Genomic DNA, 27,610 nt, shown 5'->3' on the forward strand with positions numbered 1-27,610 from the left:
AGCACATCAGCACAGAGGGGAGGCTCGCTCACTGACACACCCATTTATGTGGGGCAGCTTATGCCCTCAGTGATGCAGTTTACTCCCACTGTGATTCCATGGATCTGCTTCCTCCCTACCCCCTCTGAGGGTCTCAGTGCCTTTGGGGGAGCATAGAAGGTGTAGTCCCAGTGCTTTAATGAGCCTCTAGATGGTAATTGTACCTGCCTGTTCTGTGGGCTAAGCAAGGAGGGAGGAAATATACCAAATAAGGAATGGTCTAGGGAAGGTAGGTTGGGAACTTCAACTCTCTGTGTCTCACTGCAAGAATATGGGGACATGAAATGAAATTGAGAGATGGCAAATTCAAAGTGGGTAAAAGGAAATACTTTTTACACAACCCAAAATTAATCTGTGGAACTCATTGCTACAAGGTATCTTGAGGTCAAGTTCAGCAGGATTTTAAAAATGCATTTTACACACACACACACACACACACACACACAGAATGAATGAATAAGGATATTCCAAGTCATATTAATAAAATATTAAAAAATAAGAAAATGCTAGTTCAGGGCTATGAGGAAACTTTCCCTAAGGGCAGGATATCCCATAACTATCACTGAAGAGTTTCTTGTACCCTTCGTCTGAAATATCTGATACTGGGGACTTTTGGTGAGAAGGGAACCAGAGTAGATGGAGCACTAATCTAATCTAGTTCAACAATTCTTATATACCACTCTCCCCCCCACCCCCCATTGTTCATCTGTGCAAAGGCCAGATACAATCTGTCCCAAAGGAAGTAGGAACAATTTACTCATAATTAGAAACTGCTGGTCATGTATTCTATGCGATTCGGTTTTTAAAAAGATGACATCATGCACAACTTTAGCTGGAACATGGTTTATAAAAAGAAACAGATAAGCATATCACTAAACGATGCAGAAGAAGCCGCTCAGATACCAGCTTTGAGCTATGCTGGTGAGCTCCAAATGTAGGCTTGTTACGTAGCACACAATTAATACTCATCTGTAAAGTCAGTGGGTTAAATTTTGCCCTCAGGTAATATGTACAGGACACCCAATAGTGTTCTGTTGTACTGGTGTATGTTTGGAGTAACTCTGCTGAAGTCAATTAAGTCCTTACTCTGGATTTACACCAGTGTAGCTAAGGACAGAAGTTGGCCCATTGATTACATAGGTGCATGTATTGGAGGGCAGAATTTGGTCACCAAATCATCTCTAAACAATTTTTTTTCCCTGAAAGTCAATGGGGAATTCAGATATTTGTAGCTAGATTGTGATACACTTACTCATACTAAACAGTACCTTACTCCACGAGTAGTCAGCATGAGCCAGGGTATAAGAATCTGGCCCTTAAACATCAATGCAGTTAAAGCTGGCCAGATCCTCAGCTGATGTAAATTGTCATAGCTCTGCTGAAGTCAGTTCAGCTGAGAATCTGTCCTATTGTTTTTCAGTTTTTGGGTATTGGAAAAGATCCTATCTAAAACCCCTGAGGGTACCTATCATCCCAGCCACAGCTGAACTAACTTCCTAGTCTCTGCACAAGATATGGATCCTTTGCCAAATGCCTTCCCTCAGGAAAGTAAATAGAACACTTTTGCAATGCTCTATCTCAGATTAATCCAGAACATTTAAAGAGTTTGAACTGTGGCCTGGAAAAGTAGAGAGCATTAATTCTAATCGCTCAGTCTTAGTTGGTCTAAGATCATTTTCCACACCCAGCAGCACATTGTCCACAATCAAATAGTTTCATTCTTCTAAGAGTTCAGTTTTAAAATTAGTCTAAGTAGGAGAACTTGGCAAAGGGATGCACTGACAAAGTTAATTTCTCCTGTTATCAATTCAAAAGGCTTAAATAGGCAGCAAAAGTGTTTCATAAGTGTTCATTGTTCAGAGTTCAAACTAATACCTTTTGCTAAATTGCATCCTGATGTTTAATCACTAGACACTTTATATTTCTTTTGGTAATTGGGATCTCTCCACAATATAATATGGGCAATTCAAACAAATGGGCTCCTCCAATGTAAGTTTCAATTCTGGAAGATTGTTGTACTTCTAAAGTTCACCTAGAAATACAATGTGCTTTAAGAGAGTGATTGAAATAACCACAGACTTTTTCAGTCAGTTAAGGCTTAATATTTCTGCCATCATCAAGAATGCCTCGTGCTATTACATCCAAAAATGACAAAACATCTGACTGGCTTTTAGTTGCCATTACTTTCAATTTAGATATTTTGGATTTATTATCAGACATGACAATTTCAAACTCTCTCTCTCAAGCATACACACACACACATATCTCTGGGCCTGGGAAGTAAGTCATTTTGAAACTGGACCAAAAATGTTGAGTGGCAGTGTGTTCTTTACCAAAGGGAGAAACTGAGAAATGCTCATTTTGGGGCAGCATTTTGCTGGGGGGGTGGAGAGGATATGGATACTAGGAAATGGCACCCAGTAGACCGTGACTGACATGTTGTCCATGGTCTGAGCACTTGTCCAAATGCATGTTGTCAAGTCAGCTATGCTTGATATCAGTTCTTTCGGTGCCAGACTTTTTTTTTTTTTTTTTTTTTAATTGCCCTTCAGTGTTTCATGGACCTTAGGCATTGTGCTACGGAGAAATAGATTTCCAGGCATCTTATACTAAATGAGCACCCTAAAACCTTTGTTAGCAGTGTGACTGCTCTAATCACATCAGTGAAGAGACTGACAGCAAGTCTTCTCGTCCTGTCTGCTGTGTCTTGATGAAACTGATGTAACAAATCTAAATGCCTACCCATATGTGAAGGTGAAAACAAATGTAAAGATTTTGTTGTTTAATATTTGCCAATGAAGTTCAAATTATTCCCCTAGGACATACTAATTTGCTTGCACTTATTTTTCCAGGCATTTTTCCTCAGCAGGTAAGTTATATTAACTTGTGCCCCTTTACATTTAGATTCAAAGCTGATGACTAGAGCTGGTCCAAACTCTTTTGATGTAACAGTTTTTCATCAAAATTGAAATGGTTTGTGGGAATGCATCAATTTTGATGAAATGTTCTGCATTCTCATTTCATTTTGATAGTGTTAAAATGTTTTGCTTTGACATTAGAGATTCATTTTGTTTCAACCTTTTTATTATATTAAATATGATTTTAATATATATTATATTATATTTTGTTTTCACATTAGCAAAACAAAACATTTTGATAGTTATAAGACCTGATGAAGGGCTCTGTGTAAGCGCAAAAGCTTGTCTCAGCAGAAGCTGGTCCAATAAAAGACATTACCTCACCCACCTTGTCTCATGGGAATTTTTGACTTTTAGTTCTGATTCCAAATGAAAACACATTTCAAAATGTCAGAATTTTCTGTGGAATGGAAATTCTGGTTTCCAACCAGCTCTATTGATGTCATAAACAGTAATGTAAATTAGATAGTGGGGACCTATGAAACTCCCACTGACTTCAATGGGAGTTGCCCTCATGCAACTGATAGTAGGATCTACCCACAGGTGTAAGGGGAGAATCATGGATCAGAAAATGAATGTAAGTAGCAAAGTAGAGTCACCTGGACCAATTTGGTATTCAGTGGGTGTGCAAAATGAGTGTAACTTACACCGGTTTGGTATTCTGGGTGGACTCAGTACAATACTGGCAATAGCAGGCTCGGTTCCCATAGGACTCAATGGGATTGTTTCTGACACCAGAGTAAATCAGGTGTTATGTTACACCATTGGAGTCAGTGCAGTTACACAGATGAGAAACTAGGAAGACAGCAAAATCAGGCCCGTTTTGGAACTGTGCAGGACCCCCGGGGAATGGGCAAAGGAATGCCACCTTTCCTCAGACAACAGTCCCTGCCCCAGATACTACATCCTGGGATGGGATAGCCTAGCAGGCACTCCAGCAACTTGATGCTATGTAAGGATCTCCCCATTCAGGAGGAATCCTCAGGCGGCTCAAGCTATTGGCTTTTCAGCGTCTTTGCAAAATCAGGGTGGCACAAAGCAGCCACAGCAGGGTGTCGGATTTGGCCCATTCTGAAACACAAGGGGAGGTGTAAGTTAAAGTTACCTTTGCCTGCTTTAAGGGAGTCTAAGGAAGAGTAAAGCACTCCTTCATGACAGCAGGCGGCAAGCACATTCCATCTGACCCAATTAGCCACTCCATTGTAACAAACCAATAATGGCATTTTTCAAAAACAAGTGCTGAGCAAGTGCTGCTGGCTCGGAATTGCACTGTGTAAGAAAATACAGAAGGTGTTATTTCTGCAGAGCACAGGACCCGGGCAAAACTTTATCACAGCTTTAACGGTGCATGTGGTACATTTACAGAACACTGTTCCATACTAGTCACTGCAGTGCAGATTCTGATCTCACTTGCACAAGGGTAAATCAGGAGTAACTCCACTGTCAATAGCAACTACAAATGTGAGATCACAGTCAGGTCCACTGGGTTTGCCATTGGCATATAGCCTCACATTAGTGCACTGCTGCTGTCACTGAGGTATAAACAACCAGCATACTACGTAGACAGAGGATTGGGATCCATTGACAAACAAAGTTACTTATTCTGGGCTTTTCCTACTACTTCAGGAAGACACAGGAAGCATATATTGAATTGGGGGCTTATATTTTCAGCATCGTCAGCTTTATCCTCTAAGGAGGTGACTGTTTTCCAGGAGCTGCAGATGGATGTTTGATATTGATTGAGCCGATTCAGTTTCTGCTATACTTTTTTGCTTGACTGCTGTTAGTTGATTCTGAAATTGGTCTACTTTTCACATAGGGTATGTCTACACTACAGCCACGGGTGGGATCTGCCCCTCGAGTGGTGTATTCGTGCTAGCTGTACTCTAGCGAACTCACTAAAAATAGAAGAGAGGACGCTGGGGCACAGGCTTCAGCATGGGTTGCCAAAGCTAGTATGAACTCTACGGGGTTAGGGAGGCTTGTGCAGCCCACTCTGAAGCCTGTGCCACAGTCTCCTCATTGCTATTTTTAGTGAGCTAGCTACAACACATGTACACAAGCTGCAACTCACACTGATGGCTGCTGTAGGGTTGCCAACTTTCTAATAGCACAAAACTGAACACCCCTGCCTGCGCCTTCCCAGAAGCCACGTCCCTGCCCTACCCCTTCCCCAAGGCCCTGCCTCCACTCACTCCATCTTTCACTGTGGCACAGAAGGGCTCTAGCAGCAGGGGATTGCCAGAGACTTTCCCCACTGCCAAAGTCTTTCCCTCTGATGGGAAAAGGCTCTAGCAATGGTGAGCGGGGTGGATTTCCCATTTCCCAGCTGCCTTCCCCCTGCTAGAGTCTTTGCCTCTGACAGGGAAAGGCTCCAGCAGTGTGGAGGCAGTATGACACTACATGGCTGAAAGTAGCAGTGTAGGTGGGAAGGCACCGCCTGGGTGAGTAGAGAGCTGTGTAGGGATGAACTCAGGTGCGATTTTTATGTACTCTACTCACCTAAGCGATGCCTCACCATCTACACTGCTACTTCAACCCGTTCTAAGGTGTCATAGTCTGAGTACATAGTCTACAAACCTCCAAGAGAAGCATGCAGAGTAGATGTAGTCTAAGAGCAGGGGTAGGCAACCTATGGCAAGTGTGCCGAAGCAGCACGCGAGCTGATTTTCAGTGGCACTCACACTGCCTGGGGCCTGGCCACTGGTTTAGTTATATATTATAGACTTAGAAAAAGAGACCTTCTAAAAATGTTAAAATGTATGACTGGCATGCGAAACCTTAATAAACGTGAATAAATGAAGACTCGGCACATCACTTCTGAAAGGTTGCCCACCTGTCTAAGAATATTGCAGAGACACTGAGCCAGATGCTGTTTCAGACAAGCTACACTCTCCACTGGAAAGAGCAGTACGGTCAAAGTTGAAGAACCACCCCAGGTAGCATGTGGAGTGGTGCAAAAGGGGCCGTTGAAGGGGCTTGGATCAGGCCCATTTTGATTTCTAAAACTTTTTAACATGGTAAGTTTAAGGTAATTTCCTATAAGGTCTTGTTAGTGAGATGGCTGCTTTTTGCAGATTAAGATGGTGGAACAATTTAATGTCTCCTTGATTTCCTCCCATTCTTTCAGAGCTGCGAGTTTTGATGTCATATGTATTAAGGTGTTCATTCTTAGGGCTCTGAAAGGACTTTACAGAGGTTTAGAAAACGATTTCTATGATTTAATCCTTCAGGGAGCCAAAATTAGTGCTTGAAAAGACAATCTGAAAAGGATGCAACCAGATACTCATTGTGACACTGCTGTGCTGCATCACAAGATGTAGATTAAAATAATTTAACTTTATGGAGAGGCTTTTTTATTCCTCAGAGGACAATCAGTATTTGGACTTCTCTGTCTCAAAGGTACTGGAATAATCTTTATTATTAGTTTGTTTTCATACAATGGACAGTCGGACACCAAGTGTATCTGGGAGAATAAACAGATGACTTACTATGGTGATTCTGGCTCCCATCATGGGGTTAAACCAGGGTTCGGCAACCTTTCAGAAGTGATGTGCGGAGTCTTCATTTATTCACTCTAATTTAAGGTTTTGCGTGCCAGTCATACATTTTAATGTTTTTAGGTCTCTTTCTCTAAGTCTATAATATATAACTAAACTATTGTTGTATGTAAAGTAAATAAGGTTTTTAAAATGTTTAAGAAGCTTCATTTAAAATTAAATTAAAATGCAGAGTCCCCCGGACCGGTGGCCAGGCCCCGGGCAGTGTGACTGCCATTGAAAATCAGCTTGCATGCCGTCTTCGGCACGCATGCCATAGGTTGCCTACCCCGGGTTAGATTAATGAGGAGTGGGGCTTTTTGTCTCTGTCTCTTAAAGCACTGAGTGGGAATGCTACAATGACTGGCAACTAAAAATACATGACAGAAAGACAGCTCCATTAAGTTTGCATGGGGAGGGGGCATCTCCTACACAACCAAATTTTCTGGACCTAAGTGCTACTTATCATTTTCTGTTCCATTATAGAATCTGTGCAGATTTTTGTTTTCTTTCTCTGCCATATCCGTAGGCTGCAAGCATGTCTCTTCCATATTTCTTTACTGTCAGTGCATCTCAATTACAAAAGGGAGATTAAGGTGTCGCAGGTGTACTAGGTTATTACAGGTTCTCATACTGAGAGTGTCACAAATTGGTACCTTTCAGCAAGATGGCTGCTGCCAGCATTGGCTGAGATAATAGAAATGCCAATTGAAATTAAAACTTTTCCTAATGCCTTGAATAGAAAATACAGTTGTAGAAGGGTTTCGTAATATTTGAACTTTCATGCTGCTACACTTAACACATGGGTGCAGTTTTACTTAACTGCGAAGGCTTTCTTGAAAGTGGCTTTTTGTCCTTTCCAGCGGAGTATTCTGATACTCACCCTTGATGTGAAGGCTCTGGAAGACAGAAGGATTGGATTGCACCAAAAATACCTACTCTCTAGCAATGTTGCATCCAATCTTGCAGTTCTGATTTAGGCAAACTGTCATTAACCTCTCAATTATGCCAGCTGACCCTGGATTTTCACCAACGTACCTTGAGCAGAGTATGGTCCAATGTCTTTAACAGGCACTTTGCCTGAAAAAGGACTACAAGATTTGTCCCACTGTGTTAATACTTTTAACAATGCACTTGGGAAGCACAGAAGTAAATGAGGTGTTTACTTCTAAGACAAGTATGTCAAAATTCTAAACACTCCACACTATAATAGGTTATTCACAGTAGCAATTGGCTTCACAGAGAGGAAATTTTAAATGTCTCCTGTACGTAGAGAAAAATCTCTTCTTGCACTCAACATTTTATGAGATGCATCAAAATTGCTTTTTTCCCCTCTAATGCACATCTCCAGTGACACTGCTGCAGACGCTCTACTTCACTGTTGGAAGCCCCACGGGATGCAATGAGTGGGCAGAACCGTGGGCTTCCTTGTCACGGATGTCAGACAGGAATATTCACTAATACTGATACAGACACTTCCTTTACCTCCTCTCCCAGGCAACAACAATAAATTCTACTAACAGGAGAAAATAAAGCAAGGTTCTAGCAACTCTGCCAAACTGTGACCACTAAATCCCTCTTCAACCAGCATCTTTCAAGTGAAGTGGGAGACATTTTCTCCTCTAAGCATCCTTCTTCAGACACACAAGCACACAATCATTCTCCCCACCTGTTCTAAAATTCTTAAATATATAAAAAAATGGATTACAGTTAGGGAAAAGTTAGAATAGATTTGAATGCATAACAATCTCCCCCAAGGAGCTCTTGTTTCGTTTGTATATAATGCCCTCAACACAAAGAGATATTTAGCCATAACCAGGGCTGACGAGAGGGGGGAAGCCGGTACAAATTACCGGGGCCCGGCGGTTCAGAAGTGGGCCAGGCGTCCGGCTCCCCACCCTCCCCCTCGTCGACCCTGTTTAGCTGGTCCGCCCTTGCTGGGGGGCCTGAAAAATTTTTTTCACCGGGGCCCAAACCCGCTCTCGGCAGCCCTGGCCATAACTGTGGGACTTTCAATGCACTCACGTAAATTGCATTTGCATTTCTCTTGGTTTCCCTTTGCACGATTTACTGTCGTTATCATGGCAACACCGACATTTGTTGGGATATGGAATAGTGCAGAATCTGGGAGTGTAACATGATCAAAGCTTTAAAAGTGCAACCTGAATGGGGAAGCTTATTTCCCAGCTTCTGATAGGTTTGTCAGAAAAATCAAGTTATCACAGTTATAATGCCTGGTACTCTCAAGCCAGTGAATGAGGCTTGAATACTAAACTCCAACTCATACCATTTCCTCTTCAGTAACCTGTGTTGTGAACAAGACATTTTTTGTGGGTTAACACAGCATACGGGGCTGGAACAGGCACTGTCAAAACCAGAAAGGCGCCTGCTTCTCCTCTGTCTTGCCCCATATTTCATTAGTTACACCTGTGCAAAAGTGATTTATGAGTGTTTTGAGGAAATAGTCACAGAATTCCTCTAACTTGGAAGTGAGTGTTTCCTACAGCTGCAGAACCAGAGCCACAGCTGGGGTAAATTGAGTTACGCTGAATTACACCAGATGAAGAACTGTCCCACAGAGACCAATCTAAACTAGTCAAACATCCGTACTATATCTATAGAACTTAGGTCAGTGGAAAATGAAATGGTTTTAGCGCCAATTGTTCACTATTTGCATAAAAGTAAATGGTAATTTACACTTGGGTGGGGTAACTCACGACTGGAGCACTGTCATGGATGGGTATAAACTGTTCAGGAAGGGCAGGTGGGGGAGAAAAGGTGGAGGAGTTGCACTGTATGTAAGAGAGCAGTATGATTGCTCAGAGCTCCAGTATCGAACTGGAGAAAAGCCTGCTGAGTGTCTTTGGGTTAAGTTTAGAGGCGAGAGCAACAAGGGTGATGTCGTGGTGGGCGTCCGCTATAGACCACCAGATCAGGAGGATGAGGTGGACGAGGCGTTCTTCGGACAATTAACAGAAGTTTCCAAATCACAGGCCCTGGTTCTCATGGGGGACTTCAATCAGCCTGACATCTGCTGGGAGAGCAAAACAGCAGTGCACAGACAATCCAGGAAATTTTTGGAGAGTGTTGGGGACAACTTCCTGGTGCAAATGCTAGAGGAAGTAGCCCACCACGCCATCACCCTTGTTGCTCTCACCTCTAAACTTAACCCAAAGACACTCAACCCTAGGAACCAACTAGGGGCCGTGCTCCTCTTGACCTGCTGCTCACAAACAGGGAAGAATTGGTAGGGGAAGTAGAAGTGTGTGGCAACCTGGGCAGCAGTGACCATGAGATGGTCGAGTTCAGGATTCTGACAAAAGGAAAAAAGGAGAGCAGGAGAATACGGACCCTGGACTTCAGAAAAGCAGACTTTAACTTCCACAGGGAAATGATGGGCAGAATCCCCTGGGAGGCTAATATGAGGGGGAAAGGAGTCCAGGATTGCTGGCTGTATTTTAAAGAAGCCTTATTGAGGCCACAGGAACAAACCATCCTGATGTGCAGAAAGAATAGCAAATATGGCAGGCGACCAGCTTGGATTAACCGAGACATTTTTGGTGAGCTTAAACACAAAAAGGAAGCTTACAAGAAGTGAAAACTTGGACAGAAGACTAGGGAGGAGTATAAAAATATTGCTCAAGCATGAAGGGGTGTAATCAGGAAGGCCAAAGCACAATTGGAGTTGCAGCTAGCAAAGGATGTGAAGGGTAACAAGAAGGGTTTCTACAAGTATGCTAGCAATAAGAAGAAGGTCAGGGAATGTGTGGGACCCTTATTGAATGGGGGAGGCAACTTAGTGACAGAGGATGTGGAGAAATCTGAAGTACTCAATGCTTTTTCTGCCTCCGTCTTCACAGACAAGGTCAGCTCCCAGACTATTGCAGTGGGCAGCACAGTATGGGGAGGAGGTGAGCAGCCCTCAGTGGTGAAAGAACAGGTTAAGGACTATTTAGAAAAGCTGGACATACACAAGTCCATGGGGCCGAATGCAATGCATCCAAAGGTGCTGAGGGAGTTGGCTGATGTGATTGCAGATCCATTGGCCATTATCTCTGAAAACTCGTGGTGATGGGGGGGGGGAGGTCCCAGATGATTGGAAAAAGGCAAATACAGTGCCCATCTCTAAAAAAGGAAAGAAGGAGAATCCAGGGAACTACAGACCAGTCAGCCTCACCTCAGTCTCTGGAAAAATCATGGAGCAGGTCCTCAAGGAATCCATTTTGAAGCACTTGGAGGAGTGGAAGGTAATCAGGAACACTCAACATGGATTCACCAAGGGCAAATCATGCCTGACCAACCTGATTGCCTTCTATGATGAGATAACTGGCTCTGTGGAAAGCAGTGGACATGATACACCTTGCCTTTGCAAAGCTTTTGATACAGTCTCTCACAGTATTCTTGCCAGCAACTTAAAGAAGTATGGATTGGATGAATGGACTGTAGGGGGGATAGAAAGCTGTCTAGATTGTCGGGCTCAACGGGTAGTGATCAACGGCTCGGTATCTAGTTGGCTGCCAGTATCAAGTGGGGTGTCCCAGGGGTCGGTCCTGGGGCCGGTTTTGTTCAACATCTTCATTAATGATCTGAATGATGGGATGGATTGCACCTTCAGCAAGTTTGCAGATGAGACCAAGCTGGGGGGAGAGGTAGATATGCTGAAGGGTAGGGATAGGGTCCAGAGTGACCTAGACAAATTGGAAGATTGGGCCAAAAGAAATCTGATGAGGTTTAACAAGGACAAGTGAAGAGTCCTGCGCTTAGGACAGAAGAATCCCATGCACTGCTACAGGCTGGGGACCGACTGGCTAAGCGACAGTTCTGCAGAAAAGGACCTGGGGATTACAGTGGACGAGAAGCTGGATATGAGTCAACAGTGTGCCCTTGTTGCCAAGAAGGCTAATGGCATATTGGGCTGCATTAGTAGGAACGTTGCCAGCAGATCAAGAGAAGTGATTATTCTCCTCTATTCGACAATGGTGAGGCCACACCTGGAGTACTGCGTCCAGTTTTGGGCCCCCCACTACAGAAAGAATGTGGATAAATTGGAGAGAGTGCAGCAGAGGGCAATGAAAATGATTAGGGGGTTGGGGCACATGCCTTATGAGGAGAGGCTGAGGGAACTGGGCTTATTTAGTCTGCAGAAGAGAAGAGTGAGGGGAGATTTGATAGCAGCCTTCAACTACTTGAAAAGTGGTTCCAAAAAGGATGGAGCTAGGTTGTTCTCAGTGGTGGCAGATGAGAGATCAAGGAGCAATGGTCTCAAGTTGTAGAGGGGGAGGTCTAGGTTGGCTAGTAGGAAAAACTATTTCACTAGGAGGGTGGTAAAGCACTGGAGTGGGCGACTAGGGAGGTCGTAGAATTGCCATCCTTAGAGGTTTTAAGGCCTGGCTTGACAAAGCCCTGGCTGGGATGATTTAGTTGGTGTTGGTCCTGATTTGAGCAGGGGGTTGGACTAGATGACCTCCTGAGGTCTCTTCCAACCCTAATAGTCTATGATTCTATGACATCCCAAAAACCTGCCAAATCATCATCAAAAGCTCATTTTTCCACAAACTTGCACAATTTTTCTGGAAAAATTTTAAAAAAAATTGGGATAACAGGAAATATGTAAATATTTTTGCATATTGTCCTAAGGTAGAGTTTGATTTTTTTCCAATAAAAAAATTATGTTCACAGGGAGGAAATAGGGTGACCAGACAGCAAATGTGAAAAATTGGAACAGGAGGTAGGGGGTAATAGGAGCCTATATAAGAAAAGGACCCCAAAATCAGGACTGTCCCTATAAAATCGGGACAGCTAGTCACCCTAGCAGGAAATGCCAGAATTTTATCCTTGACCAACAGTGAAATTTAGGGCTTACGCAGTGCCTAGGCTTCATGGTGGCTCTCTGGACTCATGAGAATTTTGCCCCAAATTAGCAAAATCAAATGGAAAGATTACCAAATAAACACAGATAGTTATCTACAGTTCTACTGTTGAGCTCTTTTCTTTTATGTTACTAGACTTTACAAAGGAGAAGAGTAGTTACCTATTCTATCATGACTCAAAGCAGTGTATCTATTGTAGAGAAAGTTAAGTAATTTCTTTCCTGACTTCTTCCAATCCCGTTTATTGTAATGTGGACACTAGTCTTGAAAAATAATTTGAATTACACTTCAGGTAGCAAAACTGTCAACCTATCTGTATACTATGAATCTATGCAAACCTCTGAACAACATCAGATCATTGAGGAATTATATAAACACTTGGTATACCATTACAGAATATAAGTATTAGAGTGGTCAACAAAATATAGAAGGAACAGTTTTCCATTGGAAAAGATCATTTTGTCAAAATCAAAATGTTTTCCAGCAATGTGCCAATTTCATTGAAATTTTTATCTGAAAAAATCTGAAACAGTTTGAAATCAAAATAGAATATTTCAAAATAGAGTATTTTGACTTTCTTGTTTTGCTTAGACTTTTATATATTATTGTTGTTATATACATATTTAATATAATATATCATATATAATATTATAATGCTTTGACATGAAACATTTTAACATTATCAAAACAAAATGTGTCATGGATTAATAGATTCCAAGGCCAGAAGGGACCATTGTAATCATCTAGTCTGACCTCCTGTATAACACAGGCCAGAGACCTTCCCTCTATTCCTAAAGCAGATCTTTTAGAAAAACATCCAGTTTTGATTTAAAAATGATCAGTGATTCAGAATCCACCACACGTCTTGATAAATTGTTCCAATGGTTAATTACCCTCACTGTTAAAAAATTGTGTTTTTTTCCCCCAATCTGAATTTGTTTAGCTTCAACTTCCAGCCATTGGATTGTGTTATACCTTTCTCTGCTAGATTGAAAAGCCCATTATTATATATTTGTTCCCTGGGTAGATACTTGTAGTCTAACAAAGTCACCCTTTAACCTTATCTTTGTTAAGCTAAATAGACTGAACTCCTTGAGTCTATCACTCCTGTATAACCTCTCTACTCCTAGTCGAGATTCTCCTGTTTATTTAATCACATTACTTCTTTTGGCCACAGTATCACACTGGGAGCTCACGTTCAGCAGATTATCCACCACAACCCTCAAATCTTTTTCAGAGTCATTACTTCCTAGGCTAAAGTCCCCCACTGTGTAAGTATGGCCTATATTCTTTGTTCCCACATGTATACATTTAGCCATATTAGAACTCATAGTTTGCTTGCACCCAGCGTATGAAGCGATGAGTTATGTTGAATCTCTGCTCTGTATCAATGACCTGTCCTCTTCATTATTTACCACTCCACCAATTTGTGTGTCATCTGTAAACTTTATCAGTAATTATTTAAGTTATCTTCAAGCACACTGATAAAAATATTAAATAGCATAGGGCCAAGAACCAATTCTTGAGGGACCACACTAGAAACACACCTGCTTAATAACAATTCTGCCTTTTCAGTTATATTGAAACCTATCAGTTAGCCAGTTTTTACCCATTTAATGTGTGCCATGTTAAATGTATATTGTTCTAGTTTACAGAAGTCTAAGTATATTATGGCAATACTTTTATCTTTATCAACCAAACTTGTAATCTCATAAAAAAAAAGATATCAAGTTAGTTTGACAGGATCTATTTTCCATAAACCCATGTTGATTAGCATTAATTACATTACCCCCCTTTAATTCTTTATTAATTGGGTCCCATATCAGCTGCTCCATTATCTTTCCCAGGATCAATGTCAGGCTGACAGGCCTATAGTTACCAAGGTCATTTCAGTTACCCTTTAAAAAAATTAGTACATTGGCTTTCTTCCACTCTTCTGGAACTTCCTCAGTGCTCCCAAACTAACTGAAAATTAACATTAATGGTCCAGTGAGCTCCTCAGCCAGCTTGTTTAAAATTCTTGGATGCAAGTTATTGGGACCTACTGATTTAAAAATGTCTAACAGTAGTAGTTTCTGTTTAATGTTCTCTAGAGATACTAGTGGAATGCAAAGACTGTTATCATTGCCATTTGACGAGACTATATCATCTATTTTCCCACAAATACATAACAGAAATATTTATTGAACATTTCTGCCTTTTCTGCATTATTACTGATAATTCTACCATTTCTATCTAGTAATGGACCAATACCATTGTCAGGATACTTTTTGTTCCCAATACATTTAAAAAACTCCTTTTTATTGTCCTTAATTCAACTAGTCATAGATTTCTCCTTGAGTCCCTTGGGTTCCCTTATCAATTTTCTGCAATTCCTAACTTCTGATTTATATTCATTACTATCAACTTCTCCTTTCTTTTTTATTTTATATCTATCTATCTATCTTATAGCTGCTGTAAGGTCCCCTCTAAAGCAGGTCACTTTTTTTTTTTGTTTTTTAACCAAAATGGCCTTCTTCCTCGATTCTGGTATTCTGGCTTTTGGGCATGTAGTAAAATTTCCTGCAGGATGGAAATTCCATTTTCCAACCAGCTCTAATACGTATCAGTAAAATTCTGATTCTACATTTTCTTGCTACAATAACATGAAATGAGCTAGTACCTACCTATACGAGAGAGGTCAATAACTACATGAATGTGTAAAAATGCAGTGCAGTCTTACTATACTGGAAATTAATGTTTTTGTACTTTTTCCTCAGATCCTGTTGTGAAACTTCAGCAAGCTCCAATGAGAAGAGACTATATTTTAAGTTGTGACTATACCCACTATTATTTATTAGCTTGAAAAGCATGGCATATAGTACTAGATATATTTCTAGGTGAAGGGTCAATGAACATATGCTTTTTTGTTCATCTGATGAGAAAACAAGAGTATTTAACGATGTACTACAAACCCCCGTCTTGAACTGATGTACAAAGACAAGAAACTTTTTTTTCAAATCTCAGCTAGAAATAGATTCTATCTCCAGAAAAATAATATGAATTTCAGCCAATCAGTAATGTCAGATTAAAGAATAATAACAAAGCCACCATACTCTAAGCCACTGTATTTAGGGTTTACTTTACAAGGTACTCTGCCCGTATTCAACTATTATGGGGGAGGGGGAAGAGATTTCAAAGAGAATACAAACATTGTCAGTAGCAATCATTCTATTTAGCAACTATCACACATTTGTTTTATGTGTGCTTACTTGCCTTCTTTTAGCTACAACTAGGGCGCAACTGACAGGACCTATCAGAGCTTAAACAACGCACCTACTGTTAAGAATACAGCCAAAATGCACAAAGCCAAAACAACAAATAGTCACACTCAGGTTTAGATTTAATTTACTTTACTTTCCATGCCACCTTCACTGAAACTGAAGATTTTAATACACATCCCTTAAATAAAGAAAAACAACCCTTTACAGATATTTCCAAATATTTTCTGACTGCATATTTCATCATCCTGGTGTCTATTTGGATGACATGGCTTGATAACATTTAGAGTTCTAGTTCTCCATCTTCTCTTTTATCAGTTCATCAATCAATATGGCAATACTGGCTGGTGACAGCGTGTAATAAGCTTTCCCATAGTGAAGCATTAGAGGTTAACATTTATCTATTTGTGACTCTCTACATGGTTATTTGGTTATATTTTCTTCACATAACACATCCCTAAGAATAGTGCTAGTATTTGAACATTCTTCCTTACATCTCTGAGACCCAAAAGAACTTCATCTTGATGCAAAGGGACCACTGAAGTCCATGGGTTTCCATTTACCTCAATGGGTGCTGGATCAGAACTAATGGCTTTGGTTGCACTCTGATTAACTCTGATCCGTGAAATGGAGAGGTAGAATGGTTCAAAAAGGGGGGTAAGAAGATTTGTTGTGAATTATTTTTCTCTGTTTTTAATCAAAATTTCAAAACATTCAGAATTTTCCAACCAGCTCTATTGAGATCTCTGTAGAATAAGTACGTTTACAGTGTCAAACTAAGGCATGTTACTAACTTGTTTTTTTGCCTTTCTCGAAAACATGCTTCCTAAATCAGCCACTACGTGCTCCTACACATGGTCACATCAGCATTCAAATTTAAATTAATGGAGATATCCCATCTCCTAGAACTGGAAGGGACCTTGAAAGGTCATCAAGTCTAGCCCCCTGCCTTCACTAGCAGGACCAAGTACTGATTTTGCCCCAGAGTGGCTCCCTCAAGGATTGAACTCACAACCCTGGGTTTAGCAGGCCAATGCTCAAACCACTGAGCTATCCCTCCCCCCATTTGCATGGTTCAGATCCTTTAAACAGAACTACTTGGGGCTGAAGTTCTGCTACATAAACCAAATCAAGCCACTTTCCCCTCCTGATGTATGGAACCTTTCATTTTAAATTGTCAGAGAACCTAAGGGCCCTCTCTTGTGATTTGAACTAAAGGAGAACTGGGGCTGGATGTGGGAGGGAATTTAGTTACTCTTGTTAATATAATTCATTACACATAGCGAAAGCATACAATGATAGGAGACGTCCCTTTGTTAAAGGCTGAATTTTGCCCTTGGATATGCACATGTAACTTCTACTGAAGTTAATGAGAGTGGCAAGTACATATCCAAAGCAGGATTTGGTCTTAAATGTTTGCATTATGAGCCATGGATGTAGAGTTGGACGTGGAAATGGATGTCCTCTCAATAAATTACTGCTATAAAACAAACATTTTGGCTCCCTACCTGTTCCATTTCTGTGAATGTGCTCTGCTCCTCATCATCTTCTTGATCTTCAATATCAGACTCCCCCACAGCAATGGGAACACAGATGGACAGGTCAGGGTTGGTCAGAAAATCATCATTGTCACTAATCACTGGGAGTTTCTGCCCATTTTTGTCAGTCCCATCGTCAACATGGTTCTCTTTGTGGTTCTCCACATCTTTACCAATCTCTGCAGTGGTATGGCTATTCACATAGTTGTGAAGGACACCTGTGTTCTGGGCAGCAAGTTTAATCATTGCCTTCTTTTCAGCTGTCGTCTTCGGATGCCTAAGTAAATTACAACAGAAATCCCATGTTGTATTTTTCACATACTGAAGCCCCCTGTTGATCCGAGCAAAAGCGAGCTGTAGATTGTTCATCTCTCCATCTTCATCCGGTGCTGAAAGGTTGTCAGCACAAAAAGAACTCAGTAGCAAGGCAAGGAACAGGTTGAGCACCTGAAATTAATTAGAGTCAAAAGAAAATCAATGGTACTATCATTTTGAAACTTAACACTTAGGCTTGGAAACTATAGGGTTTCATTCTGATCTCACTTACAGCAATGAAACTCCATTCACATCCATGGAGTTCCTCCTGATTTACAATGCAATGTAAGAAGAGAATCAGAAGCCCATAGACTTTTCAAAAAAAATATTTTTCAGGAACAAAAGTTCAGCATAGACAGTAACATGTCCTGATCCTCCAAAAAGTTTAAAAGCAGAAAACAAAACTCAAAAACAAAAGAGAGGGATAATTTTCATATAGAGACATAGTTGAAAATATCCTCAAGTATTACTATAGAATATGCTTGACAACATGACTAGTATTCCAGCTTTAAGAAGGAGACTAAGTGCACGGCTAAATGGTTTCTGGTAAGAAGCTACTTAGCTGTAATAGAATACCGTAAGAAAAATGCTTCCAGGGCTTCCTTGATTTCTATTCAGCTTTACATTGTTATTTATATTTCATAGTATACAGTGACATAAATGCAGCAAAGAGTTCTGTGGCACCTTATAGACTAACACGTATTGGAGCATAAGCTTTCATGGGTGAATACCCACTTCGTCGGATGCATAACATGCATCCGACGAAGTGGGTATTCACCCATATAAATATAAATAACAATGTAAAGCTGAATAGAAATCAAGGAAACCCTGGAAGCATTTTTCTTACAGTATTCTATTACAGCTAAGTAGCTTCTTACCAGAAACCATTTAGCCGTGCACTTAGTCTCCTTCTTAAAGCTGGAATACTAGTCATGTTGTCAAGCATGACAAGCATCCGACGAAGTGCGTATTCACCCACGAAAGCTCATGCTCCAATACGTCTGTTAGTCTATAAGGTGCCACAGGACTCTTTGCTGCTTTTACAGATCCAGACTAACATGGCTACCCCTCTGATACTTGAGTGACATAAATGTTCATGGCACTTAGTGATGGCAATAAATTTGGAAACACTTTCAAGTCTCTGCATTGGTTTTAACGGTTTTAGACTGAAATAAGTACACTTTCCGTTACTTTTAAGGATTTCTGATGCCATGTAGTAGAAGCAAATATACACTGGTCATGCATTTGGGATGCTCTCACTTCACTTAGGACTTTAAGGGTGGAAAAGGCCGAACCTAATCTAAAGTTCATTCATCATGTGCTATAGCTCTACATTTAAAATACAGAATATAGTGCAAATTAGATGGTGATAAAAACTTTAACATTTGAGAAACATTTGATATGCAATCGACACAGGCTAAGCACCAAACTAACAACCCTACAGATCCATAACATCATAAGATACCAAGTTCAACACTTTCTAAAGTGGCCTCTGATTTGGGCTGCTTGTGGTTTTGGGTGTCTGACTGAAACACCTTAGGCCTGAATCTCAGAGGTGCTGAGCATTCACAATGCAGCTGCCATTACTGGGAGCTGCCCTGCTCAGCACCTCTGAAAATCAGGCCCAAGATGCCTAAAGGTTGGGCAACTTTTCAAAGTTTGAGTCACCTTCAAAACAGTTAGTCAGAGAATCTGAATTTCTATTACTTACAAGTCCTTTCTTCTGATGCTAGGTACGTAACTGTGACAATATAGGGCCATAAGTGGCTGCATTAAATGCCTATTTTGGTCTGTAACCAAAATGCAATTGACTTCTAAGATGGTGTGTTAGACTAATAAAGGGGATCAGACAGTTCCTACACGCTCAGCCACAGGAGAGATACAGCCATTAGGCCCATGATTTAAACCCATTGGGACTGAATGGGTATAATTGGCCAAACAGTGGAGCAGCTGTCATGGGACATCCTCCTGGATAGGCCCTAACGGATGCTCCTGCTGACCAGAGAAAAACAATTTGAACAGGGAGAGAGCCAGACTGAAACTCCCACATACACACAGGAAGATCTGGGCTGACTAGGAGAATATTAATTTGTTCTATTCTGTTCTTGTAACTTCAGCTCTATCTAATTTAGTTTGTAGTGAAGCGTAAGATTAAATTAAATGCGTCTCAGTTGTTTTTGATTTTAAACTCCTTTTTTCTCTAATGCTTTGTTCCAACCACTAAATAAAACCATTTTATTTTAAAGAGGCAGTTGGTTGCAAGTGCCTCAAGGGGAAAAAAGTAGGTGCCTAAAACTCAGTTGTACCTGCAGGGTGATAAGTGGCTGGTTCAACATGGGGCAGCGTTCTTGGGTCATTGGCCTAAGGCTATGTCTACATTACAAATTACTTCGGTATAACTTATGTTGCTCAGGGGTGTGAATAATCCACATCCCTAAGCGACATAAGTTATACAGACCTATGTGCCGGTGTGGACAATGCCATGTAGGCAGGAGAGCTTCTCCCACCAACATAGCTACCGCCTCTTGCAGAGGCAGACGTTATTAAGCCAACAGGAGAGCTCTTTCCAGTTGGCTTAGAGCGTCTTCACTAGCGCAAATTGCATCGGTGCAGCTGCACCACTGTAAATGATGTAGTGTAGACAAAGCCTAAGAGTGGAAGAATCACATGATTCCACCCCAGACAGGTAAGGACTAGAGGCTGAACACCTAAAGTGGATGCACTCAGAAAACAGGCAGAGATGCAGTTAGCTCTGCTACTGTGACCGTTGCTGTGACTAAATCTAAAGTTAAAAGACATTTATCCAAAATAAAATGTTAAGAAACAGTCTGGTATCCCCTTGATTGCTACCTAAACAGCTAACCAACGAATGAAATATATGCTAGGGTTATGGTTGCCAACTTCGGTTGGACAAATTCCTGGAGATTTCATCACATGACATAATCTTTAATTAAAGATTAATCTTTATTTCCTGGAGACTCCAGGACAATCCTGGAGGGTTGACAACCCCAGCTAGGGCCTTGGAACTCACATGGAGTTTTCAGCATAGCCAGTTTTCAATGCCTTTTCCAGTGCAGTGGACTTTTGTGACGGAAGTTTATTCTTGTACACTGCTACAGTTTAGGTCTGTACAAAAAACAAGTCAGCTCCTCCTTTCCGATTAACTTTTAATTGAGATTTTTATTAGTATACATTAAATAATACAAAAATGTGCTCATGTTGGCACAAAACTTTTCAGATAGCTAGAAGTTTCTCTTTCTCTTTTTAATTACTCAAAATGTATGGGCTGGAATTTTGCAAACTAGCATGGCCTTAATTACACTGGTAATACTTTATCTGAAGTGTCCTGTAATTATTAATTCACAAAGTACTCACTGTAATCACAATGTATTTAGAGTGAATGCATTTGGCATTAATGCAGATGCCCCATGTCCATTAAGAATTATATTTATCTTTCTTGAAACCTAAAAGACATGTGTGAACAAGCTACAAAGTAAAGTGAAATTAAAGCTAATTGTTTGGTAGCTAGTCAGCTTTTGGATTGTGTAAACTCATGTTCAGTTCAGAATGCTAGACAAATAATTTGTGTGGTTCTCCTTTGTCATACTCAACATTTAAAATGGTAGAGTTCTCTGTCTCTTGTGCTCAGTTGGAGGTATTCAAAGAGATGTAGCCTATCAGGTAATTAAAAACCAAGCAACTAGATGTATTGTATATCAGCTGTACATTGATCTGGACACATATACATAGAAATAGAAAATATAATGGTGAGCAAGCTACCAAGAGAGTCATTATGTAGGTCCTAGGACACAGTGGCTAAAGACAGAGCTACCCATCACTGTGGTAAGAAGATCTCTAAACAGCACAATCTCAAAGATCTGCTGGATGCATCCTAAGGATGAACTGGAATCAATATCAATCTTCCTCAAGTTACTGCTTTTTAAATCTTGGAGGCTTGATTTCCTGCTGTCTTATACATTTTTCAGCCACTTGCACCTGTGCACAGTGGGTGTAAAACATTCTGATTTTAGTAGCCCTTCACACCCACTTTGTATGTGTAAATGACTACACAAGGAACACAGTAAGGAATGAGGTCCAACATCAACTTCCCTTTTGGCATGGAACATGACAAATTGCGGATGATCATGATTTATTACTGATTGACTACTACTGTCATTAGCTGAAATAAACTCAGTTTGCTGTTAGTCTATTCATTATTGCTTTTCTGGGTCTTTTCCATTGCTGCATAAATGTATACAAACACACCTGCAGCTGCATAAAGTGGTCTCATTTTTAGTATTATTTATCATGGGTTATCAAGTCAATATCATTTACTTCTCCGCAATGCAGCTGACATTTTGCACAAAGACCTATTTACAGTTCATGCTTTTCACAAAAAATAAACCTCAGATATCATTCTCCCTCTCTTTTATGAAGAGATTGCCTCAGAAGTATATTGTTCAGTGTTTAAATAGAGTGAACTGCTTTATAAGTACTCCATATTTACCTATTCCCATCATTTCACCTTATGCTACATTGTGCAGAGAGGCCGGATTTTCAGGAAGTGTTGGGCACCACGCTCTGAAAATGAGCTCCCTTTGCAGTGTCTCAAGCTAGGATGAAAAGCGCTATATAAGGGCTAGTAGCAAATATTTGGATACATATTTAAGATCATTAATGTGAATTTTCAGAAGGACCGGGGGGGGGGGGGAAAGGAGGGGGTTGTTGTTGTTGTTTTATATTGCCAGACTTACTTCTGCGCTGCCTTCAGAGCTGGGTGGCCGGAAAGCGGCAACTGCTGGCTGAGTTCCCAGCTCTGAATGCAGTGCCATCACCAGCAGCAACACAGGAGTAAGGGTAGCAATACCATACCATGGACAGGACACGGGGGATGGTGCCAAAGGTGTCTTTAAGCTACTTTTAAGGTAATCAAATCTGGGAACACAAGTTAGAGCAGGGCAAAGGCAGCTCTAATTTATGCCTGGCTGCTCACAGACCTATAGGACTATTCTGGCAGCTAGCTAGTCAGATTGCTCATTTACCCCAATTACATCTCCTGCAAGGGGTGGGGGATAGAAGCAAAAGTATAGTGCTGCTATGAGGTCACTGAGGATTCCACCATATGCAAGAGGAATCTCCAGATAGACAGGTAAGCAGGTTTTCTAGCAGGAGTATGGTAAAAGTCTGGCGTGCGTTAAATTTTATTTTACCTGTCTCACTTTGTCCTGCAAAACAAGAAAAAAATGTGGGGTTAGATTATCAAAGCCTTTACTCGACTGCAGGTGAGTAAGTGGGAGTAAGGCTTTATACTTGGCCTGCTCAGATTGTGACTCTGGCTGTGGTCAGGAGACCAAGGTCTACTCATTTGATATTCCCTTCTGTGGGTGGGAAGGGGACAGGAAGGGCGCAGTACCACCCTCCTACTCCCCATCTGCTAGCTAGAGTAGCCAGTTAGGTGCAGAGGAGTAAAACATTCCACGAGCAGACTAAAATGCTCTCAGATCAAAAAGGGCGCTGGAGAGGGATTGGGACTCTTTTAGTCACAGTTTGTTGTCTGGTCTGCTCCTGGTGTAGTGTAGCTACATGCTGCTCCTTACTCAGGGCAGATTGTAAAGTTACAATCTCCTGCTTTAAAATCTGTATGATTTTTTAGAAAACTAAATGCCATGAAATAATTATTTTTTTACAATAGCGAAATCTAAGAAGCTGCAAACAAACAACTCCGAATGGGGCTTTTCTAAGTTAGAACCAGGAACGTATAATAAAAGGTCATCTAGTCCATTTCTCTGCCAGCGGAGGATTATTTCTTGTATTGGAAGTATATTTTCTAGTTCTTTGTACATTTTCACCCTGGGGCAAAATTTACAAAGAGAGAGCACTTCTGCAAAAAGCAATTTACATGCACAGTTATTTTCTATATTCCTTTTTCTATTATTTCAGCTATTTGTGCTTGGATAAGAGGCTTATTCTCTCCCAGCCCAGTTTCTCCTTTATCCTGCAGCGAAGTCATAATCCAAGGCTTGTGACATCTCACTCTCTTGCTGTTGAAATGATCGTGATATCACAAATTCAGCATTATGGACTCACGGCACAATCCAACAGAATGAGAATACAGGATGGAGAAGGAAGAGCCCTTGTTTACAGTTTGTCACCAATTATTTAAAAATGTAGCAATGAAAATAAGTGCCAATTTGGATATGGTTTTCTTGGCCTGTGCACCATGTCGGTAGGTGACTGTGCTTGACATTACAAAATGGGTTGACACTTGGATGGGAGACATTCATAAGGCACCTGGGTGCTGATGTTGATGATTCGGTAGAAACTTCCTCTCATCAACTCCTCATTGTTACATTTGTAAAACAATGTTCCTGTCTATTGATCTGTTAATTTTAACAAACTGAAATATAATAAAAACAGTGAGTTAGAACCTCATCTAGTATAAATCAGAATAGCTCCATAGAGGATCTGGCCTGCAATTTGTTATGCTAATAAAAATGATATTTTAGCCACAGAGAAAAGACTGGGTAAATATAATGGGCCCGCTTCTGTCTCATATGCTGATGTAAAACTGGTGTAACTCCAATGGTTTCAGTAGAGTTACTATGGTTTACACTAGGGAGGGAGAGTAGAACAAGGTCCAATTCTTCTATCTTGATAGCTATGAAGTTGAAAGAATTTTAATTTTATCCTGTAAATCAGTTCTGAATCAGTAAACTAGAATGGTGCTAGCGGGTATTGCACTCCTGGAGATGCTGTCTTTGGGATGAGGATAAAATTAAGATTCTGATCACTTGGTCCATTAAAGATTGGGTTGGGGTGTTATCCTGTATCCTATATCTGAGATGCAGGTTGCATCTCATAAGAACATAAGAACAGCCATACTGGTTTAGACCAAAGGTCCATCTAGCCCAGTATCCTGTCTTCCGACAATGGTCAGTGCCAGGTGCCCCAGAGGGAATGAACAGAACAGGTAATCATCAAGTGATCCATCCCCTGTCACCCATTCCCAGCTTCTGCCCCTACTAGGTAATAGCCATTGATGGACCTATCCTCCATGAACGTATCTAGTTCTTTTTTGAACGCTGTTATAGTCTCAAGTAATTATAGTACATTTTCCCAGTAGTTTTGAGCAGATGCAACATTCTTATGCATATCCTGTCCTCAATAAGTTGTGTAAGGTAGATCAGTGATGTTAAACAAACAGCTGTGCTCCCCCAGATGTGTCTGTGTTTCACTGGCAGGTAGAATTGCCCCCATCTCTCTCTCCCTTGTCACATAGGACGATAGTGAAGTGTAATTAACGGGCCTGATTCACCACTGCCATTTCTCCCATTTTACACTGGTGTAACTTTGTTGGAGTAACACAGTGATAAATCAGACCCATTAATTACCCTTCACCACATCCTTGTATGACGCGTGAGAGATATATGGGGGAACAAGGTGATGTAATGTCTTTTATTGGACCAGCATCTGTTGGTGAAAGTGACAAGTTTTTGAACTACACAGAACTCTTCTGCAGGTATGGGAAAGGTACTCAGTATTTCACAGTTAAATATAAGGTGGAAGAGGTTGTTTAGCATAATTAGTTAACTTATATTGTAAGAGACCTTTCAAGGTGAAGTGGCCAGTTAACACCTCTGCAGTCACAGGACAGAAAAGGGGAGGTAGGGAGTTACAGGTTGTTGTAATAAGCCATAAATCTATTGTCTTTATTAAGACCATGATTTTAGTGGCTAGCAAAGTTATGAATATAAGCTCCCAGGCTCTCCTTTTGACGGTGTGGTGCCGGTTTCCTTTGAGGACAAGGACTGAGAGGTCACATATGGAATGATTGTTTTGTGAAGCGTTCGTCCAACAGTGATATGGTGTTTTTGTCTGCTATCATTTTCCTCTGAGAGTTCATTTAAGAGCATAGTGATTGTCTGGTTTCATTCATGTAGTGATTGAGACATTTAGTGTTTTGGATGATGTACACCACATGCTATGATAGACATGTGTAGGACCCAGGGATCTTGAAAGTTACCATGCAAGAAACCCAAAACAATTATATAAAAAAAACCAACCCCTGAAGAAAGCCATCCAATACAAAAACAAAAAGTAGAACCAACCACAACAACTCCACAAAGCACAGAACATCACCTCCAGGAGGAACCATAGTACCAGGGCCCACCAAACAGATGTGTACAACAACTCGACATCATCAATTTATCAAGACTACCCACAACTGCAGCTGAATTATCTGTAATCTCCAAGAGAATGAACTTCTTCCCCAGCACAGAACTCGATACTGCAACATGTGGAAAATGAGAAGACTTCTTTTGCTGACTCCACCTCAAAAATTTAATTCACAATAATGATACTACCACCCAGAAATACCACATCCCCAGCGACGGTAATAAGAAAAAAGAATCGTCTGTCTGGACACCCCACATTGGATGAACCCACACACTTGATCATTACATTGATTACTTCAGGGAAAAAATTGATTGTGAAATTCTCAACAACATCGCATCACAGTCTCTCCACCACTGAGTGGACAGATATAGTCCCTGAAATCCAACCACCAGATAGTGATCAAACCATCAGATCAAGAACATCTTAGCTCTCAACCGTGATGACTATGTTAACAAGGCCAACCAATACTCTCCAGAACCACTTACTATGGAGAACTCAAAGGAAAACCCACACCATGGTTCACCCAGGAATTTAAAGATATCATCAAATCCTTCCTGAACAACTCCAATAGAGAAACTCTATAACCTCATCCCACACAAACCCATCCCACCGGCCTTCCACATTCTTTCCAAGATACACAAACAATGGGAACCTAGGCAGACCATCATATCTGGCCATGGCACTCTTACTGAAGGAATATCAGTACGTACAGAAACCATCCTCAAACCACATACCACACAAAGGATAACTTCTTCCTGGACATGACAGACTTCCTCCAGAAACTGCAACATTAACAACTTCCCTTAGAACACCATCCTTCCATGGATGTCACCTCCGTATATACCAACATCCTTACAATGACAGCATTGTTCTCTGCCTCAAATATCTACAAGCCAAAGCACAGCCTTCAGATATCCACCCCAACCACATTGCCAAACATCCTAACCCATAACAATTTTACATTCAACAACAAACACTTTTTCCAAACAGCCATGGATACCAGGATGGCTCCACAGTATGCCAGCCTCTTCTTGGGCCACCTTAAAGAAGAATTTCTGGACAAATGCAGTATGAAGCCAATGATGTACCTGAGATATACTGATGATATTTTCATCCTCTGGACAGATGACCTAAGCTCCTTCACAGATTTCCACCACAACTTCAACAGCCACCACCCATCCACCAACCTCTCTGTAGAACACGCCCGTACCAGCATCAACTGTCCTTGACAGACAACTATACATGAGAAACCCACAGATCACAACACTTACTTTCACAGATGCAGTAACCAACCCAGACACACCAAAAAATCTTATCTTCACACAGGCACTCAGATACCACAAACCAGGACTGCCCTCAATCCTCGAAATGGGATTTGTTACTGTGAAAAATCTGCTCGGAAGGAGGAATTGCTCTATCTCTCGCTGCATCCAGGGAAGCTTCTATGAAGTCTAGATGTTGCGTGGGTGTCAAAATGGATTTTTTGAGTTTTATTTGGAGGCCCAGGCTGCCAAACAGAGACCACATCATCTTTACTGCCACCAACACTTCCTCGTATGATCCGCCCCGATCAGCCAATCATCCAGATGTGGGAAAACTACTATCCTCAAACAATGTAGGTGGGCGGCAGCAACTGCCAGAATCCTTGAGAATACTCTGGAGACAGAAGATAGGCCGAAAGGAAACACCCCGTATTTGTAGTGCTCGTTGTTGATTAGAAATTAAAGAAACTTCTCGTGTAAAGGGTGACTAGCAATATAAAAGTATGTGTCTCGTAGATGGAGAGTCGCAAATCAATCTCCTAATTCTAATAAGAGAATTACTGCTGAAAGGGTCACCATCTTGAATTTCAGCTGTTTTGCATATCTGTTAAGAAACTTGAAGTCTAAAACTGGTCAGCATCATCCTCCATTCTTCCAGGGAAGCAGGAACTACTTTGAATATAATCCCTTTCCC

At 41.0% G+C, this 27,610-nt stretch overlaps 1 protein-coding gene across 1 annotated transcript in view; it reads right to left on the reverse strand.

Moving 5' to 3' along the window:
- LOC128833201 (sodium channel protein type 5 subunit alpha-like) overlaps positions 1–27,610 on the reverse strand; it is a 327,478-nt gene that overhangs the window by 107,528 nt on the left and 192,340 nt on the right. Inside the window, exon 17 of the mRNA XM_054021226.1 lies at positions 17,135–17,611. Within this exon, the coding sequence (XP_053877201.1) occupies positions 17,135–17,611 (477 nt within the window). The remainder of the gene's footprint in view (positions 1–17,134; positions 17,612–27,610) is intronic.

Source organism: Malaclemys terrapin, chromosome 2, assembly GCF_027887155.1.
Source record: "Malaclemys terrapin pileata isolate rMalTer1 chromosome 2, rMalTer1.hap1, whole genome shotgun sequence".
In the NCBI taxonomy this organism is placed as follows: Eukaryota; Metazoa; Chordata; order Testudines; family Emydidae; genus Malaclemys; species Malaclemys terrapin.